Source organism: Oncorhynchus mykiss, chromosome 17 (assembly GCF_013265735.2).
Source record: "Oncorhynchus mykiss isolate Arlee chromosome 17, USDA_OmykA_1.1, whole genome shotgun sequence".
Taxonomy (NCBI): Eukaryota; Metazoa; Chordata; class Actinopteri; order Salmoniformes; family Salmonidae; genus Oncorhynchus; species Oncorhynchus mykiss.
The window spans coordinates 20,033,181-20,057,092 of NC_048581.1; the positions used below are offsets into that span (position 1 = coordinate 20,033,181).

At 42.0% G+C, this 23,912-nt stretch overlaps 1 protein-coding gene across 3 annotated transcripts in view; it reads left to right on the forward strand.

Moving 5' to 3' along the window:
* LOC110485623 (leucine-rich repeat protein SHOC-2) overlaps nucleotides 1-23,912 on the forward strand; it is a 31,050-nt gene extending 7,138 nt beyond the window's left edge. For all 3 annotated transcript variants that reach the window (XM_036949257.1, XM_036949256.1, XM_036949258.1), the window contains exons 2-10: nucleotides 7,289-7,975; nucleotides 11,937-12,372; nucleotides 13,237-13,374; nucleotides 13,730-13,860; nucleotides 13,946-14,134; nucleotides 14,436-14,558; nucleotides 15,203-15,340; nucleotides 18,074-18,191; nucleotides 18,963-23,912. In XM_036949257.1, coding sequence (XP_036805152.1) covers nucleotides 7,700-7,975; nucleotides 11,937-12,372; nucleotides 13,237-13,374; nucleotides 13,730-13,860; nucleotides 13,946-14,134; nucleotides 14,436-14,558; nucleotides 15,203-15,340; nucleotides 18,074-18,191; nucleotides 18,963-19,171 — 1,758 coding nt within the window. In that variant the 5' untranslated portion in view covers nucleotides 7,289-7,699 and the 3' untranslated portion in view covers nucleotides 19,172-23,912. The remainder of the gene's footprint in view (nucleotides 1-7,288; nucleotides 7,976-11,936; nucleotides 12,373-13,236; nucleotides 13,375-13,729; nucleotides 13,861-13,945; nucleotides 14,135-14,435; nucleotides 14,559-15,202; nucleotides 15,341-18,073; nucleotides 18,192-18,962) is intronic.

Consider the following 23,912-nt stretch of genomic DNA (forward strand, 5'->3'; position numbering starts at 1 on the left):
AGAGCCAGTTTCATAGCTCTTGATGGTTTTTGTGACTGCGTTTGAAGAAACTGTCAAAGTTCTTGAAATGTTCCATATTGACTGACCTTCATGTCTTAAAGTAATAATGGACTGTCATTTATCTTTGTTTATTTGAGCTGTTCTTGCCATATTATGGACTTGAGCCCTATTTGGTAAAATATATATTCTGTATACCCCCTACCTTGTCACAACACAACTGATTGGCTCAAACACATTAAGGAAGGAAATTCCACAAATGAACTTTTAGCAAGGCACACCTGTTAATTGAAATACATTCCATGTGACTACCTCATGAAGCTGGTTGTCAAGGCAAAGGGTGGCTATTTTGATGAATCTCAAATATATTTTGATTTGTTTAACACTTTTGGCTACTACATATGTTATTTCAGAGTTTTGATGTCTTCACTATTCTACAATGTAGAAAATATTAAAAATAAAGAACACCTAGTAATTCAAGGGTTTAAAACTTTTGACTGGTAGTGTATATATGGATGATTTATATAGCCAGGTACATTTAACAGGTAGATCTATAATCAATAACCTATTTTAAGTTGGTTTTGATCAGTCATGGAAATAAGTGCTGAAAACATTGTCTCCCTATTTAAAAAGATGTAGACACATTATTGCATTGGCTCTATGCACACTCACTGGACTCTACCCACACAGTGACTACACTGACGCTCCAACACATACACATGCATTATGACACCACACACTCAGTCGCACATAGACACACTTTCAAACTCTCCACATACGCTGCTGCCTAGTTACTTTTACCTCTACCTTCATGTACATATTACCTCTACTCCTTTTATATAGCCTCGCTATTGTTATTTTATTGTCAGTATTTCATTTTTTTCTTATTTGCAATTTTTAAAAAATGTAATTATTATTTGTTTGTTGTTGAAAGGACTCGTAAGTAAGCATTTCACAGTAAAGTCTACACCTGTTGTCTTCAGGGCATGTGACAAATATAATTCGATTTGAACAAGCTGTGATGGAAAAATACTGTAGTTTTGGTACAGCCAGCTAGCTCAAATAATATTGCAATGTTGTCAAATGATAGGATTTAGAGAACGACCGATAATCTTCCAAGCCGACGTATCAGGACAAAATTGGCCATTTCTATTCTATCGGCCCCTATCTATTCGGTTTAGCTGATAGTCCTTCTACATAGCAAAGCTGCTGCTATGCCAGCCTGAGCCACGAGCATTGCACATAGGGCTGGGCAGTATACCGTATTTTACTATATACCGGTATTGATCCATGGACTGTTTAGTGCTTTTTTTTTTTTTTTTTACCTTCTATAACAGTATTTGTTTGTTTGGTTTGTAAATGTGATATGGCGTGTGTAATGAAAATATTTATAGTTACCTCTACTTGAGTCATCCCCCTCCGCTCTCGCATTCCATGCCGCTTCCCATATTGACTTAGCCCCGCCCCCTTTCATTCAAGGAGCGCATTTGTTGTTGCTTCACCATGAGACTCTTGCGTTCAATCTGCATGGTCAATGCAGTTGTCATCAACATGGTTGCGTGTACGATGCTGTTTCATTTGATGACGATACATTGTGCTTAATGTAAATCCTCAAGCGTTCTATAACTACACTATGTGTTTGTCTTTTCTTAGCAAGTTTTAGCCGCTAATCGCTAGTTAGCTCGCTAGCTAGCTAATAAATGTACTGAGGCAAAGCTAGCTAATACAGCTTGATAACAGTGATGGTGTAGGCCTAAATCACCATGTTGTTTGCGCAACAGTATCTTCTAAATCAAAGAGGAATAGGCTAAGCATGACTATGTTGGCTACATGAAGGAACATTTTTAATGTAAGCAAAGATTATAGGGTCCCCTAGGAAATGCTGACTAACACTTTGGTACCTACCCTGTCACAATAACTCCTCCCTGGCATTTTCATTTCTTGTCATGTCAAATAACACTGTATTCTAAGTGCCCACATTCTACTTCCATGATTCCAACAGTTCACACAAGTGTTTTTGATCTAAATCGCAATTGAAACATTTGGTTAAAAATAAGGCTTAGATTTGTTGCCTGTATTGTGCAGTCCTATGTGGCAGTGTGGAAATTCTCAAATAAGTGCAGGAAATGCAGAAAAAATGTACTGTAAAAAATACCATGATATGATAGCCCTAGCTCTAATTGCACAATGCTGAGGAATGTCTAGCTGGGAAAATCAACCACTGCAGCAAGCTGGCTCATTCTCCAACAGGAAGGTGCAGTATTGAGAAATGGAGGAAGGTGCAGTATTGAGAAATGGATGAATTGACCAAAATAAAATATTTTAGTTAATTCACTAATAATAAGGCTTGTGTCGACGTGCCCGGACATGCATGCAGTAAGCAAGCATCGAATAACCCCCATGATTTCAGGGAAGTTAGGAACCAATATACACAGGCAGTTAGGAAAGCAAAGGATAGCTTTTTCAAACAGAAATGTGCATCCTGCACCACAAACGCCAAAAAGTCCATGGACAATAAGAGCACCTCCTCCCAGCTGCCCACTGCACTGAGGCTAGGAAACACTGTCACCACTGATAAATCCATGATAATTGAGAATTTCATTAAGCATTTTTCTATGGCTGGCCATGCTTTCCACCTTTCCACCCCTACCCTGGTCAACAGCACTGCACCCCCCACAACAACTTGCCCAAGCCTCCCCCATTTCTCCTTCACCCAAATCCAGATGGCTGATGTTCTGAAAGAGCTGCAAAATCTGGACCCCTACAAATCTGCTGGGCTAGACAATCTGGACCCTCTCTTTCTAAAATTATCAGCCAAAAGTGTTGCAACCCCTATTACTAGCCTGTTCAACCTCCTCCTTCATATCGTCTGAGATCCCCATAAATTGGAAAGCTGCCGCGGTCATCCCCCCCTTCAAAGGGGGAGACACTCCAGACCCAAACTGCTACAGACACATCTATCCTACCCTGCCTTTCTAAGGTCTTCGAAAGCCAAGTTAACAGATCGAATCCCATCTCCGCTATGCAATCTGGTTTCCAAGCTGGTCTGGGTGCACCTCAGCCACGCTCAAAGTCCTAAACGATATCATAATCTCCACCGATTTGACAATACTGTGCAGCTGTATTCATAGACCTGGCCAAGGCTTTCGACTCAGTCAATCACCACATTCTCATCGGCAGACTCAACATCCTTGGTTTCTCAAATGACAGCCTCGCCTAGTTCACCAACTACTTCTCAGAGTTCAGTGTGTCAAATCGGAGGGCCTGTTGTCCGGAACTCTGGAAGTCTATGGGGGTGCCACAGGGTTCAATTCTCGGGCTGAATCTTTTCTCTGTATACATCAATGATGTCGCTCTTGCTGCTGGAGTTTCTCTGATCCACCTCTACGCAGACAATACCATTCTGTATACTTCTGGCCCTTCTTTGGACACTGTATTAACAAACCTCCAATGCCATACAACACTCCTTCCATGGCCTCCAACTGCTCTTAAATGCAAGTAAAACTAAATGCATGCTCTTCAACCAATCACCACCAGCCCATCCAGCATCACTACTCTGGACGGTTCTGTAAACACTCCTTCCAGACTCACATTAAGCATCTCTAATCCAAAATTAAATCTAGAATCGGCTTCCTATTTCCCAACAAAGCATCATTCACTCATGTTGCCAAACACCCTCGTAAAACTGACTATCCTACCGATCCTTGACTTCGGGTGATGTCATTTACAAAATATCCTCCAACACTACTCAGCAAATTGGATGCAGTCTATCACAGTGCCATCCGTTTTGTCACCATATACTACCCACCACTGTGACCTGTATAATCTCATTGGCTGGCCCTCACTTTGGCTGGCTGCCAAACCCACTGGCTCCAAGTCATCTATATATCTTTGCTAGGTAAAGCCCCGCCTCATCTCAGCTCACTGGTCACAATGGCAGCACCCACCCGTAGCATGTGCTTCAGCAGGTATATTTCACTGGTCACCCCCAAAGCCAATTCCTTTTGTGGCCGCCTTTCCTTCCAGTTCTCTGATGCCAATTACTGGAACAAATTGCAAAAATCATAGCGCCCTCACTAAGCACCAGCTGTCAGAGCAGCTCACAGATCACTGCACCTGTACATAGCCCATCTCTAAATAGCCCATCCAACTACCTCATCCCCATACTGTTATTATTCATTTGTTTTGCTCCTTTGCACCCCAGTATCTCTACTTGCACATTCATCTTCTGCACATCTATCACTCCAGTGTTTAATTGCTCAATTGTAATTATTTTGCCACTTTGGTCTATTTATTGCCTTACCTCCCTCACCTCATTTGCACATGCTGTATATTGACTTTTTTCCTATTGCGTTTATTGACTGTATGTTTGTTTTTTCCATGTGTAACTCTGCTGTTTGTGTCGCACTGCTTTGCTTTATCTTGGCCAGGTTGCAGCTGTAAATGAGAACTTGTTTTCAACTAGCCTACCTGGTTAAATAAAGGTGGAAAAAAATAAGCTAGCTAAGCACATGTGACCTGTTAGCAAAGATTACGATTATTAGCCATGTCATCTGTGGTGTTAGCTAGCTAGCTATGTTAGCTACTCTAGCTAGCTATGTTAGCTACTCTAGCTAGCTATGTTAGCTACTCTAGCTAGCTATGTTAGCTACTCTAGCTAGCTATGTTAGCTACTCTAGCTAGCTATGTTAGCTACTCTAGCTAGCTATGTTAGCTACTCTAGCTAGCTATGTTAGCTACTCTAGCTAGCTATGTTAGCTACTCTAGCTAGCTGGCTAGATAAGCATGGTCCTAAGATATCAAATAGCTAGCTACGTTGGCTATTAGCTCCTAACATTAGCTGGTTTTGCACCATTTTCAGCAATGCACCAATTTCAGCAATGAGACTTGTCCTTGTTAGATATTATGTACATTTATGGCTTGGTAGCAAATGCCATTGAGCTAGTTGTCATAGTAGCAGTACACAGCACCAAATGATATGAGCGATGGAGAGAGATGTGAAAGTAAACAGAGTTACAGCCTCATGCTATCCAATCGTAGCAGTAGGATACAAGTTAGAACCCGCCCATTTCTTGACAGATGGCCGAACTAGCCAATTGAGTTGTTTTGAATTTTGTCCTGGTAGGTGAGTTGTTTCCAGTTCTGTCCTGACTGCAGAGAAAAAAATTTTTTTTAACTGAAAATGACAAAAATACTAGTTTCATAAGCATCCGTGATCACAAATCATGAAGTTACGTCGAGCACTATTTACATTGAATAGATGTTATTTCATATCCTCAAACTAACAGCAGTGCCTACATGCCGGAGTGATGCTTCTATGCAAATGTTGTTAATCAGTAGGCTAATATATTGTGTATTTGGACCGCTTCACTTTTTCCACATGCAGCCTTATTCTAAAATTGATTAAATTGTTTTTTCCCCCTCAATCTACACACAATACCCCATAATGACAAAGCAACAAAAAAACGGTTATTTAGAAATTTTTGCTAATTTATAAAATAAATAAAATCCTCCCATTCTTCCCTGCAGATCCTCTCAAGCTCTGTCAAGTTGGATGGAGATTTGCACAACTTTCTCCTGGCTTCTATAGAGTTGTTTGATCGGGTTCAAGTCCGGGCTCTGGCTGGGCCATTCAAGGACTTTCAGAGACTTGTCCCGAAGCCACTCCTATGTTGTTTTGGCTGAGTGCTTAGGGTCGTTTTCCTTTTGGAAGGTGAACCTTCACCCCAGTCTGAGGCCCTGAGCACTCTGGAGCAGGTTTTCATCACGGATCTCTTGGTACTTTGTTCCATTCATCTTTCCCTCAATCCTGACTAATCTCCCAGTCCCTGCTACTGAAAAACATCCCCACAGCATGGCAGCACCATGCTTCACCGTAGGGATGGTGCCAGGTTTCTTTCAGATGTGACGCTTGCCATTCAAGCCAAAGAGCTCAATCTTGGTTCAGACCAGAGAATCTTGTTTGTCATGGTCTGAGAGTCTTTAGGTGCCTTTTGGCAAACTCCAAGCGGGCTGTCATGTGCCTTTTTTACTGAGGAGTGGCTTCTGTCTTGCCACTCTACCATAAAAGTTTGATGGGTGTAGTGCTGCAGAGATGGTTGTCCTTCTGGAATGTTCTCATCTCCACAAAGGAACTCTGGAGCTCTGTCAGAGTGTGGGTTCTTGGTCACCTCCCTGACCAAGGCCCTTCTCTGAGGCCACTGTGTTCTTGGGGACCTTCAATGCTGCAAAAATGTTTTGGTACCCCTCCCCAGATCTGTGCCTCGACACAATCCTGTCTCTGAGCTCTTCGGACAATTCCTTAAACCTCATGGCTTGGTTTTTGCTCTGACATGCACTGTCAACTGCGTGGCCTTATATGTGCCTTTCCAAATCCTGTCCAATCAATTGAATTGACCACAGGTGGACTCCAATCAAGTTGTAGAAACATTTCAAGGTTGATCAATGTAAACAGGATGCACCTGAGCAAAGGGTCTGAATACTTATGTAAATAAGGTATGACTCCACTGATCAGCCAAAACTAGATCAATAACTTGATGCATGCACACGCCCCTATTGAATATGCATTTACCTGTATTGTGAGTAGGCGTATGCCATCTTCATTTACAAGAGATTTACCATTCAAATCAAATTATTACCAATATGTTTTTTAGTTAGATTGGTAAAAACAAAGTAAAATGTATTGTTTGATTTTTAAAATTGGTACATTAATGCGTACATGGCTCTCTGGGGAAATTCTGTTATCAAAATGTTCACATTTTCAAGCGGCAATCAGTAGTAGAAACAATAGTAATGCGTACTCCCCACCCCTGGTTAGGTAAAAAGCTGAGGCATGGGGCTGGAGACATTGACTCACTCTCAAATTCATAGACAGAACTTTGGATGCAAGGATTAGTCATCCATGATATCAACATTAGCTTTAACCATGTTTTGAGGCTATATAGTGTTTGTTTACATTTTACTTTGTTTTAACATTGGAGTGAAACAAGCTTATGTTTCGGGTTCTGTTGGGGTGTGACAGTTGAATTAAGCTCATGAGGCATTTTTAAGTGTATATTCATCAAGAATCAATGGGTACATATCATTAGTCCAAAAATGAATGTTGCAACTGCTGATTGCCCCTTTAATGATATTGAATATCGGCCTAAAATATCATCCACCTGCCTCGTTTTTTAAATAGTTATTTTTTTACGGCTATTCACTAAGATATCAAATGTGATTTTGACTCGTCATTTCAAATATGATCACGTTGAACAGCCTTTTGACTCATTGTCTATGTTTTATTCAACAGCATTCAAAAAGCCCAAAGGATGAGAACCTCGATGACCTTTCTAGTCTGAACTGGCGTCAAACCGAACTGGGGGGAATCGTCTGCAGTTCAAACAACTAGGTGGCCCATGGCTGCCATCACCACTCCTGTCAAGTCACAGCTTCAAAGGATTTACTCCCCTATGGCATTCTGAGAAATGAAACCGCTTGGATCACAGGGATTGATTTGTGAAGTAAATGTATAGGCCCACACAGGTATGTATCAGCTGGTGTGTTTATAAAGGTCGTCTCCTACTCTCATCCCTCTCCACGCCTACTTGTCGGTTGACTGCTTTTTTGAGGGAAAACTCCAAACAAACCAAGGAGAGTGACAGTTGGGGAGTTGCGGTCCCATGAGAGACTCCGCAGGGGGACCGACAATCACGTCGACGCCATGAGTAGTACTTTAGGTAACAAAGACAAAGACTGGAAAGAGAAGGACCTGAAAGGAGGTCCGACAGGAGGGAAAGAAAGGGAAAAAGAGGCCAAGGCTCTGGCTGGTTTAGGCGGCAAAGATTGCGGCAAGGATCCCAAGGCCAAAGGGAAAGACGCCAAAGAAGGAAAGAAGGATGCAGGTTCCGCGTCGCCTGCCGTCGCCTTCTCCGTGGACAACACGATAAAGAGGCCCAACCCGGCGCCGGGGACACGCAAGAAGTCCAGCAACGCCGAGGTAAGATGAGATGAAGACACTTTATCACAAAACACACAGCCTAATGTATCATAACGTACACATTATTTGTGGCTGAAAATATTTTTTTTTATCGAAACGCATATTAATTAGACTCATTATTTGTGTTCCTATGTGGTAGTTGGTAGAGCATAGTGCTTGCAACGCTATGGTCAAGGGGTTTGTTTCCTGCAGGGGCAACTCAGAAGAAAATGAATGCATGATACAATATACTTTATTGTCCATTTACATGGAAATTAATTTTGAAGTTACAGAGAGAGATATACATACATACATACATACATACATACATACATAACTGTTCAAAAGTTTGGGGTTACTTAGAAATGTCCTTGTTTTTTTTAAAGAAAAGCACAAAAACATTGTCCATTTTAAAATAACATCAAATTGATTAGAAATACAGTGTAGACATTGTTAATGAACGTAAGACTATTATAGGCCGGAAACGGCAGATTTTTTTTAATGGAATATCTACGTAGGCGTACAGAGGCCCATTATCAGCAACCATCACTCCTGTGTTCCAATGGCACGTTGTGTTAGCTAATCCAAGTTTATTAATTTATAAGGCTAAATTTATAAGGCTAAAAAAAAACATTTGTAATTGTGTTAGCACAGCTGAAAACTGTTGTGCTGATTTTAAAGAAGCAATTAAATTGGTCTTTAGACTAGTTGAGTATCTGGAGCATCAGCATTTGTGGGTTCAATTACAGGCTCAAAATGGCCAGAAACAAATAACTTTCTTATGAAACTCGTCAGTCTATTCTTGTTCTGGGAAATGAAGGCTATTCCATGCAAGAAATTGCCAAGACACTGAAGATCTCATACAACGCTGTGTACTACTCCCTTCACAGAACAGCGCAAACTGGCTCTAACCAGAATAGAAAGAGGAGTGGGAGGCCACGGTGCACAACTGAGCAAGAGGACAAGTACGTTAGTGTCTAGTTTGAGAAACAGACGCCTCACTAGTCCTCAAATGGACGCTTCATTAAATAGTACCCCCAAAACACCAGTGTCAACGTCAACAGTGAAGTGGCGACTCCGGGATGCTGGCCTAGGTAGAGTTGCAAAGAAAAAGCCATATCTCAATATCTCAGACTGGCCGATAAAAGATTAAGATGGGCAAAAGAACAGACACTTGACATAGGAACTCTGCCTAGGAGGCCAGCATCCCGGAGTCACCTCTTCCTTGTTGACGTTGAGACTGGTCTTTTGCGGGAACACTAAAATAAAACCACACTACAGGCTGATCCAACTTTGATGTAATGTCCTTAAAACAAGTCAAAATTAGGCTCAGTAGTGTGTGTGGCCTCCACGTGCCTGTATGACCTCCCTACAACGCCTGGGCATGCTCCTGATGAGGTGGCGGATGGTCTCCTGAGGGATCTCCCAGACCTGGACTAAAGCATCCGCCAACTCCTGGACAGTCTGTGGTGCAACGTTGGTGGATGGAGCGAGACATGATGTCCTAGATGTGCTCAATTGGATTCAGGTCCGGGTCAGTCCATAGCATCAATGCCTTCCTCTTGCAGGAACTGCTGACACACTCCAGCCACATGAGGTCTAGCATTGTCTTGCATTAGGAGGAACCCAGGGCCAACCGCACCAGCATATGGTCTCACAAGGGGTCTGGGGATCTCATCTCGGTACCTAATGGCAGTCAGGCTACCTCTGGCGAGCACATGGAGGCCCCCCAAAGAAATGCCACCCCACACCATGACTGACCCACCGCCAAACCGGTCATGCTGGAGGATGTTGCAGGCAGCAGAACGTTCTCCACGGCGTCTCCAGATTGTCACGTCTGTCACATGTGCTCAGTGTGAATCTGCTTTCATCTGTGAAGAGCACAGGGCGCCAGTGGAGAATTTGCCAATCTTGGTGTTCTCTGGCAAATGCCAAACATCCTGCACGGTGTTGGGCTGTAAGCACAACCCCCACCTGTGGATGTCGGGCCCTCATACCACCCTCATGGAGTCTGTTTCTGACCGTTTGAGCAGACACATGCACATTTGTGGCCTGCTGGAGGTCATTTTGCAGGGCTCTGGCAGTGCTCCTCCTAGCACAAAGGCGGAGGTAGCGGTCCTGCTGCTGGGTTGTTGCCCTCCTACGGCCTCCTCCACGTCTCCTGATGTACTGGCCTGTCTCCTGGTAGCGCCTCCATGCTCTGGACACTACGCTGACAGACACAGCAAACCTTCTTGCCACATCTTGCATTGATGTGCCATCCTGGATGAGCTGCACTACCTGAGCCACTTGTGTGGGTTGTAGACTCCTGTCTCATGCTACCACTAGAGTGAAAGCACCGCCAGCATTCAAAAGTGACCAAAACATCAGCCAGGAAGCATAGGAACTGAGAAGTGGTCTGTGGTCCCCACCTGCAGAACCACTCCTTTATTGGGGGTGTCTTGCTAATTACCTATAATTTCCACCTGATGTCTATTCCATTTGCACAACAGCATGTGAAATGTATTGTCAATCAGTGTTGCTTCCTAAGTGGACAGTTTGATTTCACAGAAGTGTGATTGACTTGGAGTTACATTGTGTTGTTTAAGTGTTCCCTTTATTTTTTTGAGCAGTGTGTGATTATTTATATATATATATATATATATAACATTTTAAATAAAAATCTGGCAGCTTCATTAAATAGTTCCTGCAAAAGACCAGTCTCTCTATATATTTATATTCAATATATATATATATTTTTTAAATGTAATTGTTTTTTTTGGGAGGGGGGATACTGTTTGGACAAGGGTAGCCCGAAAAAAGCCACTTAGGCGGCCCGCCCAGGACTTTTATTTGCAGAAACAAACCTGTAATATATGCCATTTAGAAGACACTTTAACCCAAAGTGACTTATAGCAGTGCGTGCCATCCGACTGCTGAACAATCTGTCTTATATATTCAAAAAAATATATATAAATAAAAATATAATGCAACATGTAGTGTTGGTCCCATGTTTCATCAGCTGAAAAAAAAATAAGATCCCAGAAATGTTCCACAGCACCAAAGATTATTTCTCTCAAATTTTGTGCACACATTTGTTTACATCCCTGTTAGTGAGCATTTCTCCTTTATCAAGATAATCCATCCACCTGACAAGTGGGGCATATCAAGAAGCCGACTCAACAGCATGATCATTACACAGATGCACCTTGTGCTGGGTACAATAAAAGGCCACTAAAATGTGCAGTTTTGTCACTCAATGCCATGGTTGTCTCAAGTTGAGGGGGCTTGCAGTTGGCATGCTGACTGCAGGAATGTTCACCAGAGCTGTTGCCAGAGAATTTTAATGTTAATCTCTCTAACATAAGCCACATCCAATGTGATTTTAGAGAATTTGGCAGTACGTCCAACAGGCCTCTCAACCGCAGACCACATGTATGGAGTTGTGTAACTTTTGGATACAGATGTAAAGTATGTATAAAAGATAATGGACCAATATTATTTTCAATAAGATCATCTTTGAGAACAAATATCTATAGATATTATTACAAATGTCTAAAATTAATGTTTGAGTCACTCCGATAGCATAAGCCATGGCAAAATTTGTAGTATTCCAGGAAATTAGATTTAAAATGGCACATTTGTCTCCGCTACATGGCAAATTGTGTAGAAATGTAAAAAGGAAATGGGTTGGCGTCCACACCCCTGCCACACCTACCACCTAAGCCCAATTTTGATCCAGAAAAAAACTTATTATTATTATTATTCTACATCACACAACACAGCGTTTCTCAAACTCAGTCCTGGGGACCCCAAGGGGGGCACATCTTTTTTTATTCTAGCACTGCACCATTCATTCAAATAATCAAAGCTTGTCGATGAGTCAATTTTATTTAAATCCGCTGTGTAGTGCTAAGGCAAACTAACCGTGGGTCCTCAAGACTGAGTTTTGGAAACACATAACATGTCTTCAATAACATGGACACAACTTTCCCATTCCCAGGTGATCAAAGAGCTCAACAAGTGCCGTGAGGAGAACTCCATGCGTCTGGACCTGTCCAAGCGTTCCATCCACATGTTACCCACCTCCATCAAGGAACTCACCCAGCTGGCAGAGCTCTACCTTTACAGCAACAAGCTCCAGAGCCTCCCCTCAGAAGTGGGCTGCCTGTCTGGCCTGGTCACCTTAGCCCTGAGTGAGAACTCTCTAACCAGCCTCCCAGAGTCCTTGGACTCCCTGAAGAAGTTGAGGATGCTGGACCTGAGGCATAACAAACTGAGGGAGATACCGGCGGTGGTTTACCGGGTGACGTCGCTGACCACACTGTACCTGAGGTTCAACCGGATCACGGCGGTAGAGAGGGACATCCGGAACCTGGCGAAGTTGACCATGCTCAGCATCCGTGAGAACAAGATCAAACAGCTGCCTGCCGAGATAGGTGAATGAGGGAGGAGGGAGGGAGAGAGATGGGGTGAGGGGGGAATTGGAAGAGAGCGGTGAGTGGAGGGAGGGATATGGGTGAGTAGGGGGAGGGAGGGAAATGTGAGTGGGGGAAGGAGTGGGAGGAGAGCGGGAAGGAGCGTCATCCATGAGAACAAGATCAAACAGATGAGTGTTGAGGAGGAGGAGGGAGGGAGGCTGGCAGATTGGGTGATGACGATGCATCGTCATTTTTGCCTAACATAACCTGGGGGCGTGCACACACTTTTGGCCCTGATTTTAGCTGTCCCAGACAAGTTTTTGAGATCGCAGACAAAATCTTTTGAGAACAGTGTTCAGCAATAGCCAATGAGAGCTCGCCAGAGAGATGATGATGTTGCATCACATCACCCAGAATGTGTGGACTCCAGCAGGAGTGATGACGACTACAACTAGTATGCGTTTGTACTTGCCTTTAACCAAAGCCAAAGTATCAAATCGTTACAGCTCTGAAGTTCACTACCAGTGTTATTCAATTCCAAATGTATTGGCTAGATATTTCAACTCCGTATGGCAAGCGTGAATGTCTGACTGAAAACGTTTGAGGCTTGTCTGAGCCACATGGTTTAGTGTGCGCACCACTACGTTAGCCAGACAAAAAACTACTACAGGAAAGACGTTGGTTAAATGTGAGCAGCTCAGCGACGTTAGGATTTTGAAAGTCGTCTTGTGTAAACCCGGCATTACAGAAGACATTGCTGCAGTGTTGTCAATAAGCTAAAGCCATCAGCTAAACCAGTCTTTTAATAACTCTGATTGCGCTTCTTTTCCAGATTAGTCACGTTTGTGTGTTGACTGTTGTATTGTCCCTGCCTCTCTGTAGGGGAGCTCTGTAACCTCATCACCCTGGACGTAGCCCATAACCAGCTGGAACATCTACCCAAGGAGATCGGCAACTGCACCCAGATCACCAACCTGGACCTACAGCACAACGAGCTACTGGACCTACCAGAAACTATAGGTGAGACTGACCGGGACCTCAGCAGTCAGAAATGTTCTCTCCTCAATGCAATCATCTGCCTATACTCTGCCTACAGGATGCCAATACTGACACAGCTGCACAGTGCACATTCTTAACTGTACATTGTGACGATAAAACATTTGAGAATTGTCATTAATTGTATAATCTACAGTTTTAGGAACTGCAAGTGCTGGTATTTAAGATAAGATGGTACTTTATTGATCCCCCAGAGGGGGGAATTTGATTGCACCAGACAATACATACTTACATTTCATACATTTGAAATGCTTAACATGATATCTAATATCTGACTTTGTTGATTGTCATTTTCGTATTTAACCGTCTCTCGTTGCAGGTAACTTGGCAAGCATAAACCGCTTGGGTCTGCGGTACAACAGGTTGTCAGCCATCCCCAGATCGCTAGCCAAGTGCAGAGAACTGGAAGAGCTCAACCTAGAAAACAACAACATCTCCGTGTTACCAGAAGTGAGGGGTGCTTTTATTGATTGCTGCATTTAATGGTATTGTTAGGGATATAGCATATCTATCTACCTCCTTCTCTCTATCCCAGGGTCTCCTGTCTAGTCTGGTGAATCTGACCAGTCTAACCCTGGCGAGGAACTGTTTCCAGTCCTACCCGGTGGGAGGACCCTCCCAGTTCTCCACCATCTACTCTCTCAACATGGAGCACAACCGCATCAACAAGATCCCCTTTGGAATCTTCTCCAGGGCCAAAGTCCTCAGCAAACTCAACATGAAGGTAAGGATGCTGTCCATTGTTACGTGTTATTATCTCCTTCCCTCTGTTTTGATGACTTCTAGTAAAGTGGACCAAGACGATAGTCCCAGACATTATGTAGGCAGGACAACGTCTCTTTCTTCTGACGTTAACAGTAGATAAAGGGCCTCATTGCCAAAATCCCGAACTATCCCTTTAAGCTTGACAATGGTTAATGATGGTGGCTCAGGTAAAGAGGTGACATTGTTCAATAAGGTGTTGCTCATCATGTCGTCTTTCTGTTCTGGAATTGTTGTCAATGTCATCGTTTTTTTTTTCTCAGGACAACCAGTTGACGTCTCTGCCTCTAGACTTTGGCACGTGGACCAGTATGGTGGAGCTCAACCTGGCCACCAATCAGTTGACAAAGATCCCTGAGGACATCTGCGGTCTCATTTCGCTTGAGGTGAGGCCTAGATAGAATTCCCAGATGGGATCTTTCCTGAGAAATGTGGACTTACTACTTTTCTGATGCCGTCATCAATTCATACATTATTCTGAAGCTAAGCAGGGTTGGTCCTGGTCAGTTCCTGGATGGGAGACCAGATGCTGCTGGAAGTGGTGTTGGAGGGCCAGTAGGAGGCACTCTTTCCTCTGGTCTAAAATAATATCCCAATGCCCCAGGGCAGTGATTGGGGACACTGCCCTGTGTAGGGTGCCGTCTTTTGGATGGGACGTTAAATGGGTGTCCTGACTCTCTGAGGTCATTAAAGATCCCATGGCACTTATCGTAAGAGTCAAACCATCACGGTCACCTAATAATCCCCAGTTTACAATTGGCTCATTCACCCCCCTCCTCTCCCCTGTAACTATTCCCCAGGTCGTTGCTGCAAATGAGAACTTGTTCTCAGTCAATTTACCTGGTAAAATAATGGAAAAATAAAAATAAATAATAAAATTCAAACTGACCAGAAAATCTAAATGATAATCACTCTCCCATTTCAGCATACAGTAGGTGATCAACTATTTAGTTATTTTTAGGTCTGTAACACAAGCTACAGGTTGTGACAGTTCGCTTCAGTGTTCTGAAACATCTTGTTTTGTTCACAGGTCTTGATATTGTCCAACAATCTTCTCAAGAAGTTGCCACATGGTATTGGCAACCTGAGGAAACTACGGGAGCTCGACTTGGAGGAGAACAAGCTGGAATCGCTCCCGAATGAAATCGCTTACCTGAAAGATTTACAGGTTTGATACTATTACGTTATTTCCCTACACTGTCACGTAAGCATTTAGGCCTACCTTTAACTAAAATGTGTTGAGTTATAAACCATTCAAAGACCACTAACAGATGTAGTGATACCGTAGTGCTGTGATGAGTCATTTCATTGACACAAGTAATCTTTCTTCTACTTTTAAAGGCCCAATGCATAAAAAAAATATTTATATATACACTTTATAGTGCCTTCGGAAAGTTCAGACCCCTTGACTTTTTCCACATTTTGTTACTTTACAGCCTTATTCTGAAATTGATGAAATAGTTTTTTCCCCTCATCAATCTAGACACAATACCCCACAATGACAAAGTTTTTTTTACATAAGTATTCAGACCCTTTGCTATGAGACTCGAAATTGAGCTCATGTGCATCCGGTTTCAATTGATCGTCCTTGATATTACTACTCCCGAGGGGTGCAGTGGTCTAAGGCACTGCATCTCAGTACTACAGGTGTCACTACAGACCCTGGTTCGATTCCAGGCTGTATCACGGCTGTACCCGTGATTGGGAGTCCCATAGGGCGGCGCACAATTGGCCCAGCGTTGTTAGGGTGTGGCCGTGGTAAGCCGTTATTGTAAACAAGAATTTGTTCTTAACTGACTTGCCTAGTTAAATAAAGGTAAAATAAAAATAAACTACAACTTGATTGTTCACCTGTGGTAAATTCAATTGATTGGACATGATTGGGAAAGGCGTATATAAGCCCCCACAGTTGACAGTGCATGTCAGAGCGAAAACCAAGCCATGAGGTTGAAGGAATTGTCCGAAGAGCTCAGAGACAGGATTGTGTCGAGGCACAGATCTGGGGAAACCTGGCACCATCCCTATGGTGAAGCATGGTGGTGGAAGCATCCTGCTGTGGGGATGTTTTTCAGCTGCAGGGGCTGGGAGACTGGTTGGGATCGAGGCAGAGACAAGCAGAGAGATCCTTAATGAAAACCTGGTCCAGAGCGCTCAGGACCTTCAACTGGGCCGATGGTTCACCTTCCAACAAGACAACGACCCTAAGCACACAGCCAAGATGACACAGGAGTGGCATCGGGACAAGTCTCTTGAATGTTCTTGAGTAGCCCAGCCAGAGCCTGGACTTGAACCCGATCGAACATCTGGAAAGACCTGAAAACAGCTGTGCAGCAACACTCCCCATCCAACCTGACAGAGATTGAGAGGATCTACAGAGAAGAATGAGAAACTCCCAAGCTTGTAGCGTCATACCCAAGAAGACTCAAAGCTGTAATTACTGCCAAAGGTGCTTCAACAAAGTACTGAGTAAAGGGTCTGAATACTTATGTAAATGTGTTATTTTCTAAAAACGTGTTTTTGCTTTGTCATTATGGGGTATCGTGTGTAGATTGAGGGGGGAAAAAACAATTGAATCTAACAATGTGAGAAGTCCAGGTCTGAATACTTTCCGAATGCACTGTATATACAGAAATACATGGACCCCTTCAAATTAGTGGATTTGGCTATTTCAGCCACACCTGTTGATGACTGGTGTATAAAATTGAGCACACAGCCATGCAATCTCCATAGAGCAACATTGGCAGTAGAATGGCCTTAGTGTAGAGCTCTGACTTTCAACGTGGCACCGTTATAGGATGCTGCCTTTCCAACAAGTCATTTCGTAAAATGTCTGTCCTTCTAGAGCTTCTCCGGTCGACTGTAAGTGCTGTTATTGTGAAGCGGAAATGTCTAGGAGCAACAACGGCTCAGTCGTGAAGTGGTAGATCACACACGCTCACAGAATGGGACCGCCGAGTACTGAAGCGTGTAGTGCGTAAAAATCATCTGTCCTCGGTTGCAACACTCACTACTGAGTTCCAAACTGCCTCTGGAAGCAGCGTCAGCACAAGAACTGTCGGTCAGGAGTTTCATGAACTGGCTTTCCATGGCATCTGGAGTGGTGTGAGTGGTGTAAAGCTCGCTGCCATTGGACTCTGGAGCAGTGGAAACGCATTCTCTGGAGCGATGAATCATGCTTCACCATCTGGCAATCCCCATCGAACACCTTTGGGATTAATTGGGAAGCCTACTGTGAGCCAGGCTTAATCGGCCAACATCAGTGCCTGACCTCACTAATGCTCTTGTGGCTGAATGGAAGCCAGTCCCAACATCTAGTGGAAAGCCTTTCCAGAAGAGTGGAGGCTGTTCTAGCAGCAATGGAGAGACCAACTCCATATTAAGGCCCATGATTTTGGAATGAAATGTTTGACGAGCAGGTGTCCACATACTTTTGTATTTCCACACTAAGGTTGGAATATTACTGTGAAATTGTAAAAAATTATGATAATGCTCTTTTAGTGTAAGAGCTTTTTGAAAAGACCGTCTCTAAAATGTAAGCCTGTTTTGGTGGATTGGAGTTTTGGCCTGACATCACCAAGTGGTAAATGAGTTAATAGACCAATAAGAAAGAGTCCCAAACCAATAAGAGCAATCTTTCACTTGTCCCCTCCCCACTCAGACCACTCCGACACTCCTAGCACCATTTTTGCTGGAGAAATTGCTCTTGGATAATCTATTTTTTTATTTTTTTTATTTATTGAAAACAATTTGATATGCTGCATTGGACCTTTTTAAATAAACCATTTTATATCTCCAGGGTTTGAACGGTGGAGCTCAGAATCATTTATTCACCAACGTTTCGACAGCTAAGCTGTTTTCATCATGTGATATTGACATTCCATTTTTGCTTTTATCCTATCAGAAACTAGTGTTGACCAATAATCAGCTGACCACGTTGCCCCGTGGGATCGGTCACCTCACCAACCTGACCCACCTGGGTCTGGGAGAGAACCTGCTGCAGCACCTGCCAGAGGAGATCGGTAAGAACATTTTACCTCATACCACTGGGTATCGGTCTGTTTCTGCTGAGACCACTCGTTGTACTCTGTCATTTGCCAAATATACAGAAAGACTGGTACCCAGGCTACAAACAACTCGGACTAGGAGTGAATCTCAAAAGTACTTCCTTGATTCCTTCCATCCTCACCTGAACTCCAAATGTCATCGAGAAACAAGGAGCTTATTGGAGGAGGTCACAAGCTTTCATTTGGATACAGAATAGAGCGAGAACTACATGTGGTCCTTTGTAGGTCAGTTGGTAGACCATGGTGCTTGTAACGCCAGGGTAGTGGTTAGATTCTCGGAACTACCCATACTTAAAATGTATGCACGCATTTATTTCACCAGGTAGGTGAAACCATTATTTAACCAGGTAGGCAAGTTGAGAACAAGTTCTCATTTACAATTGTGACCTGGCCAAGATAAAGCAAAGTAGTTTGACACGAACAACAACACAGAGTTACACATGGAGTAAAACAAACATACAGTCAATAATACAGTAGAAAAATAAGTATATATACGACTATGACTTAAGTCGCTTTGGATAAAAGCGTCTGCTAGATGGCATATATTACATATAAAACGTAACTTCAGCGAAACAGTTTAATTAGCATATTTTAGCCCCAGCAATAATTACTGTATGTACCTGATCTGTCTATGCCTCCAGGTAGAATATAACACTCCTGTATCCTCCACCCCTCTCCCTCCATCCCTCTCTCTATCCTTTCCTCCCTCCTTTCTTTCCATCCTAGGTACACTGGAGAACTTGGAGGAGCTGTACCTCAATGACAACCCCAACCTGCACAGCCTCCCGTTTGAGCTGGCCCTGTGCAGCAAGCTGTCCATCATGAGCATCGAGAACTGTCCTCTCAGCCATCTGCCCCCGCAGATCGTTGCCGGGGGCCCCTCCTTCATTATCCAATTCCTCAAGATGCAGGGGCCCTACCGGGCCATGGTCTGATAGGGCCCGGAGGCCAAGATTGTGGTCTGAGGGCCCAGAAGGAGGCCATGGTCTGAGAGCTGATTTGATGGCAGATATACCAGGCCCACGCAAGGCCCATGATCTGACAACGGACCATGCCCATAATTGGATAGACCACGCCCATATTCTGAAGGCCGACGCCCACCCAATCACTTACCTATCCAACTACGTGCGTCATACACTGTAAAAAAAAATATTAAAAATACATCATAACAAAAGCAAACTAAATGTACAAAAAGAGGAAAACATTTTCGGTTCATACATTATCTATCTATATGCGGAAAAAAACGAAACAAGTACATTTATATTGAGACTGTGCTCCAGTGTTTCTGTTGAGGAATCATAGCCATTTAGAAGGCCAACTTCTCCAATATTTTATTCCCGAATCATGTAAGACAAAACTTAAAGGGTCATTACACAACTTTTTTTTAAAAATGTTTTTAATATTATATTCATTAATTCCAGCACCATATGCTACATAATCTGTTTTCATACATATGAAGACACTGGTATAGTGCTGGAGGTAATGAATAGGAGATGAAAAAGTGGTGGAATTGCCCTTTAATATCTCTACCACCTTTTGCCAAACCGGATCATGTATATTGAGTAACAGTGAGCTAAAGTGGCTATGATTCTTTTAACATAGAAACCAGATTCCCAATGCCAACATATTTACAGTAATTAGGTATGTATATTAGGAGAGCTTAGGATACAACTATTGTATGCAAAAATATTTGAAACTTTAATTTTTACTGCTGCTGCCATCATCAATGTTCATTTTGTCTTTTTCTTTTTGATATGTATATATTTTTTTTACCACTCGACTAAAGATTTGTTATCGTGAGGTTTGAGGTTAAAGAACAAAGGTCTAATGTTGTTTTTAATTTCACATTAATACGTAAAAAACACAGTGCCTATATGCCCGGGAAGGTCCACTGGTTTTTCTGACGCTCTAAACACAATTGTCCATTATACAAAGGTATCATTTAGTTAAACACATTTTCTTTCTAGAATTATGGTGTGTTTAAAAAAAAAAGACTTTTTACATTTGTTTTATATTAGTTCTGTCATAGTTGGATGACAATGATTCTATATATTAAAGCGGTAAAGTATACATTTGAATCAACAATGGCGTTCGGAGGTTTTACATGTAAAAAATAAGCAGTCATCTTTAAACAGTAAGCTAGTAATATATAAAATAAATGCAAAATCTTTAATGCTTTAAAAAATGGACTTAACAAGTTTGACTCAAACCTTTCCAAAATAGGCAGTAATGTTGCCCTCATGTTTTAAGATATAAGATTTTGTTTTTGCTTTGAGAAAGAAAAAAAAAATAGTTAACTGTAAAAAGACAGGTGATTAGATAAGTGATCTGTAGTGATTTTTATATATTCTATAAATACTGATTGTTGCCTTGAGTGCAATTGAGTCATTGTAATGTTTACTTTTTTGCTATGTCTTCAGTGTTGGGGCTGTCATACAACATGGAAACGATTGACCAACAACAACATATCAGGAACGTTGAAGGAAAGGTGTCAATATAACTAATGACTAACGTTGCCATGGTTACGGTCGTTAAGGTATGCCAAAAACACGAATCAAAACCCATTATTGTCATTTTACATCCAGTTTCTTTGACTGCTTTTTTAATACGCCTCTTCACGAGATCTGAAAGTTTGTGTTACTTGGCTTCCTTTTTTTTTTTTTTTGTCCCACACTGTCCCAGCAATGATGCTGTTCTTATGCACTTTCTAAATGACATTGGCATCATCCTCTTTTAACAATGACAATATCTCCATGGTTACGTTGAACTGGGGCATTTTTGTTTCACAGTGAAGTATTTTATCTCTGAACAGTTTATCATGTATATTTTATAATGGTGTCAGATGAATATTAAGGATGAGATGACAAGCTCAAAATCAATCTAAACTAGTAAGTATGTGGAGCATCGAATTCAGACGTTTTGGCTTTCGTCCTATCAATCTTGATGGAAAATATTAGCTTGAACTGTGTATGTCCAATAAGGGTCTTATTGATATGTTTAAATATGTATTAAAGTACCCCATATCTTGCTCATATGTACTACAAGCAAAGATGTTTTGTCAAATTATTGCAATTCATTGAGATCCACATTGTAAAATGTAAATCATTTTCTGTTACTATAATTTTTTTGACACTGTATTGGGTTAGTATTATATCATGTGACTGTACATTAAAATCCCAACTAAGGTAGATCAAACCAAAAGCTTTTTTGGTTTTGGAAATGAACGTGTTGCGTCCAAGCTTTGTACTCAATCATCTTTTAGTATTTATTTTCAATCAAGTGTGGGTCTAGTTTTTTGGCAGCAGCTTACGATTAGTGTTTCGATGTGGGTTGTGGACTGCTAAGAAAAACGAGGCCTGGGCAGAGCACACACCCAGACAAAATGTATTGCTGCTTCTAATCCTACCAGCAGAACCTGTTGCTGCTTGAAAAATATGCTGTAAACGATTGATGGGGCGGGAAAAGTGAGATCTATCCTAAACAAAATCAACATACAAGACTCGTACAGTACACTGGCTGGGAAGATTGACCTCTGCCCTTGACCTCTGAGTTTGGGGTCACATGAGGTCTGGTGGTTTTCAAACAGATCAAATTGTTTGGACCGACGTACAACGAGGAAAAACCAAGGTGCATATTTGAGCCTATAACGACGCAGTTACAACACAATACTTTTTTGAAAAGACAAAAAAATGTAAAAAGGGCTTTCTTCTCGTTCACGCTCAAAGAACACCACCAGAGGCATTGCATTCCTGGTTTTATATTTTAAAAAAGCTTCGGAAGAAATATAATTAAAAAAAATGTAAATTGTTTTGGGGGATTGGTTGTGTATTTATGTTTTAGCTATAAACAACATGGAATCATTGTGAAAATGCCTTCAGTGAGATGTGCATTAAGGTATGCAGCGAGAGAAACGCTGTTATCCCGTATAATATTGAGTCTGTTTTTGTTCATATTTGTATCTATGTGCCATTTGCAAGGTGAGGGGTGGATGACTGACGTATGTCTAGAGAACCTGAGACATAATCGTCGTCATTCAGAAAAGCATTTATCAAAACAAGGAATGTAAGTTAAAACACGTTTTTTGGAAAAGAAACATGTGACAGTCTAGGTTTGGGGGTGGTTATATTTTGTATTGTTGTATCTGAGGTTGATGACGAAGAGGTATTGTTCTGATGCATCCTAATGATTTGGAGACGACTAGGTGGTGGTTATTTTTCAATCGTCTGATTTTGGGTCATAAAGTGTGTAATAATCATGGCCATTTTTGTTCTTTTAGCAAAATGTATTTTGTGTCTCAATCCTTTTCCTTGCCTGACTATTGTGTAGCCAAACCAAGCATGTTGAAAAATCATTTGTCATGGTTTTTGTCTGGGTTGGAACTACGTTGGTGTGGCGAGTCGTTGTATATAGAACACCAGCTAATGTTGCTACTATTTGGTATCTGCAAAAAATGTTTCCTGTAGATTTTTTTTGTACATTTCACAGTATTTGAAACATTGTGCAGCCAGCAATGCTTTACCTACCTATTCTTTATCAAGCAGCCTTAACTGTTAAACCTTTTTGTTATTAACCCTTCTTTGTGTCTGTGGCTGTAGTAGATAACTTTCATTTTCTGTCCTTTCTTGCTCTGTGCATGCATATTTTAACCTGACCTGATGATTGATTGACAGTTCACATAAGCACTCTCCAAACTGAATTCTGTGTTCAGTTTCATTATTCTGGAACACTAGTGAGCAATAGTGAAACAACACAATTCAGTTCAGATTCCATGCTAGCTACAGGCCACCCCAAACAATCCCTATACCAGTGGTCTCCAACCCTGTTCCTGGAGTGCTTACTGTCCTGTAGGTTTTTGCTCCAACCCTAAACTAACGCACCTGATTCTAATAATTAGCTGGTTGATAAACTGAATCAGGTTAGTTACAACGGGGGTTGTAGCAAAAACCAACATTCATTTGACTTCCTTAAGTCGTGCACCAAGCATCACCTCTCCCTCAATTTTCACCCAGTCAGACCTTCAGTCACTTGGCTCTTTTTACTCACGGAAAACAGAAAATCAGTTTGATATAAAATGCTTTCCCCAACCTTTCACGTGACCAGTCACCTGACCAGGAAAAACTAAGGCTAATATTTTATTATTGGCTACAATAACTATATGGCCCAGGACCCCCCCCCCCCCCCCCCCCCCTCTCAGGTCACAGCAGGGTTAGGAATAACTCCTGGCCCTAGGCCTATACATAACAAGTGAGTTGACTGTTTAATGGTCAGAAATTAGATTGATTGACTATGTTCCAGAACTAGAACACCACGTTATTTTTTAAAGATTCTCTTTTCTGTCTACCAATATGAGTACAGTATATGCAGACGTGACTACCTGACTACGGTGGCCACCATGGTCCAAGTAGCGTATGTAAGAGAATTGGAAAAATGGTGACATGACATATTTATTTGACCTTAACATCCTACTGTTTAGTACCGAGAGACATGCCTTTACTAAATATTACTTGGCAAATGAAATTAGAAAAAGGATTTGTTTGCTTGGTTGTAAATGACACAATTTTTAATCAAAGCTGACCCATTGAATAATTTTCTTTACAGACTCAAGTTTGCAAAATGGGTGACAAACTGCAATGTTTGACGTTCTGCATGTACATACATCTTTTTAATTAATAAACC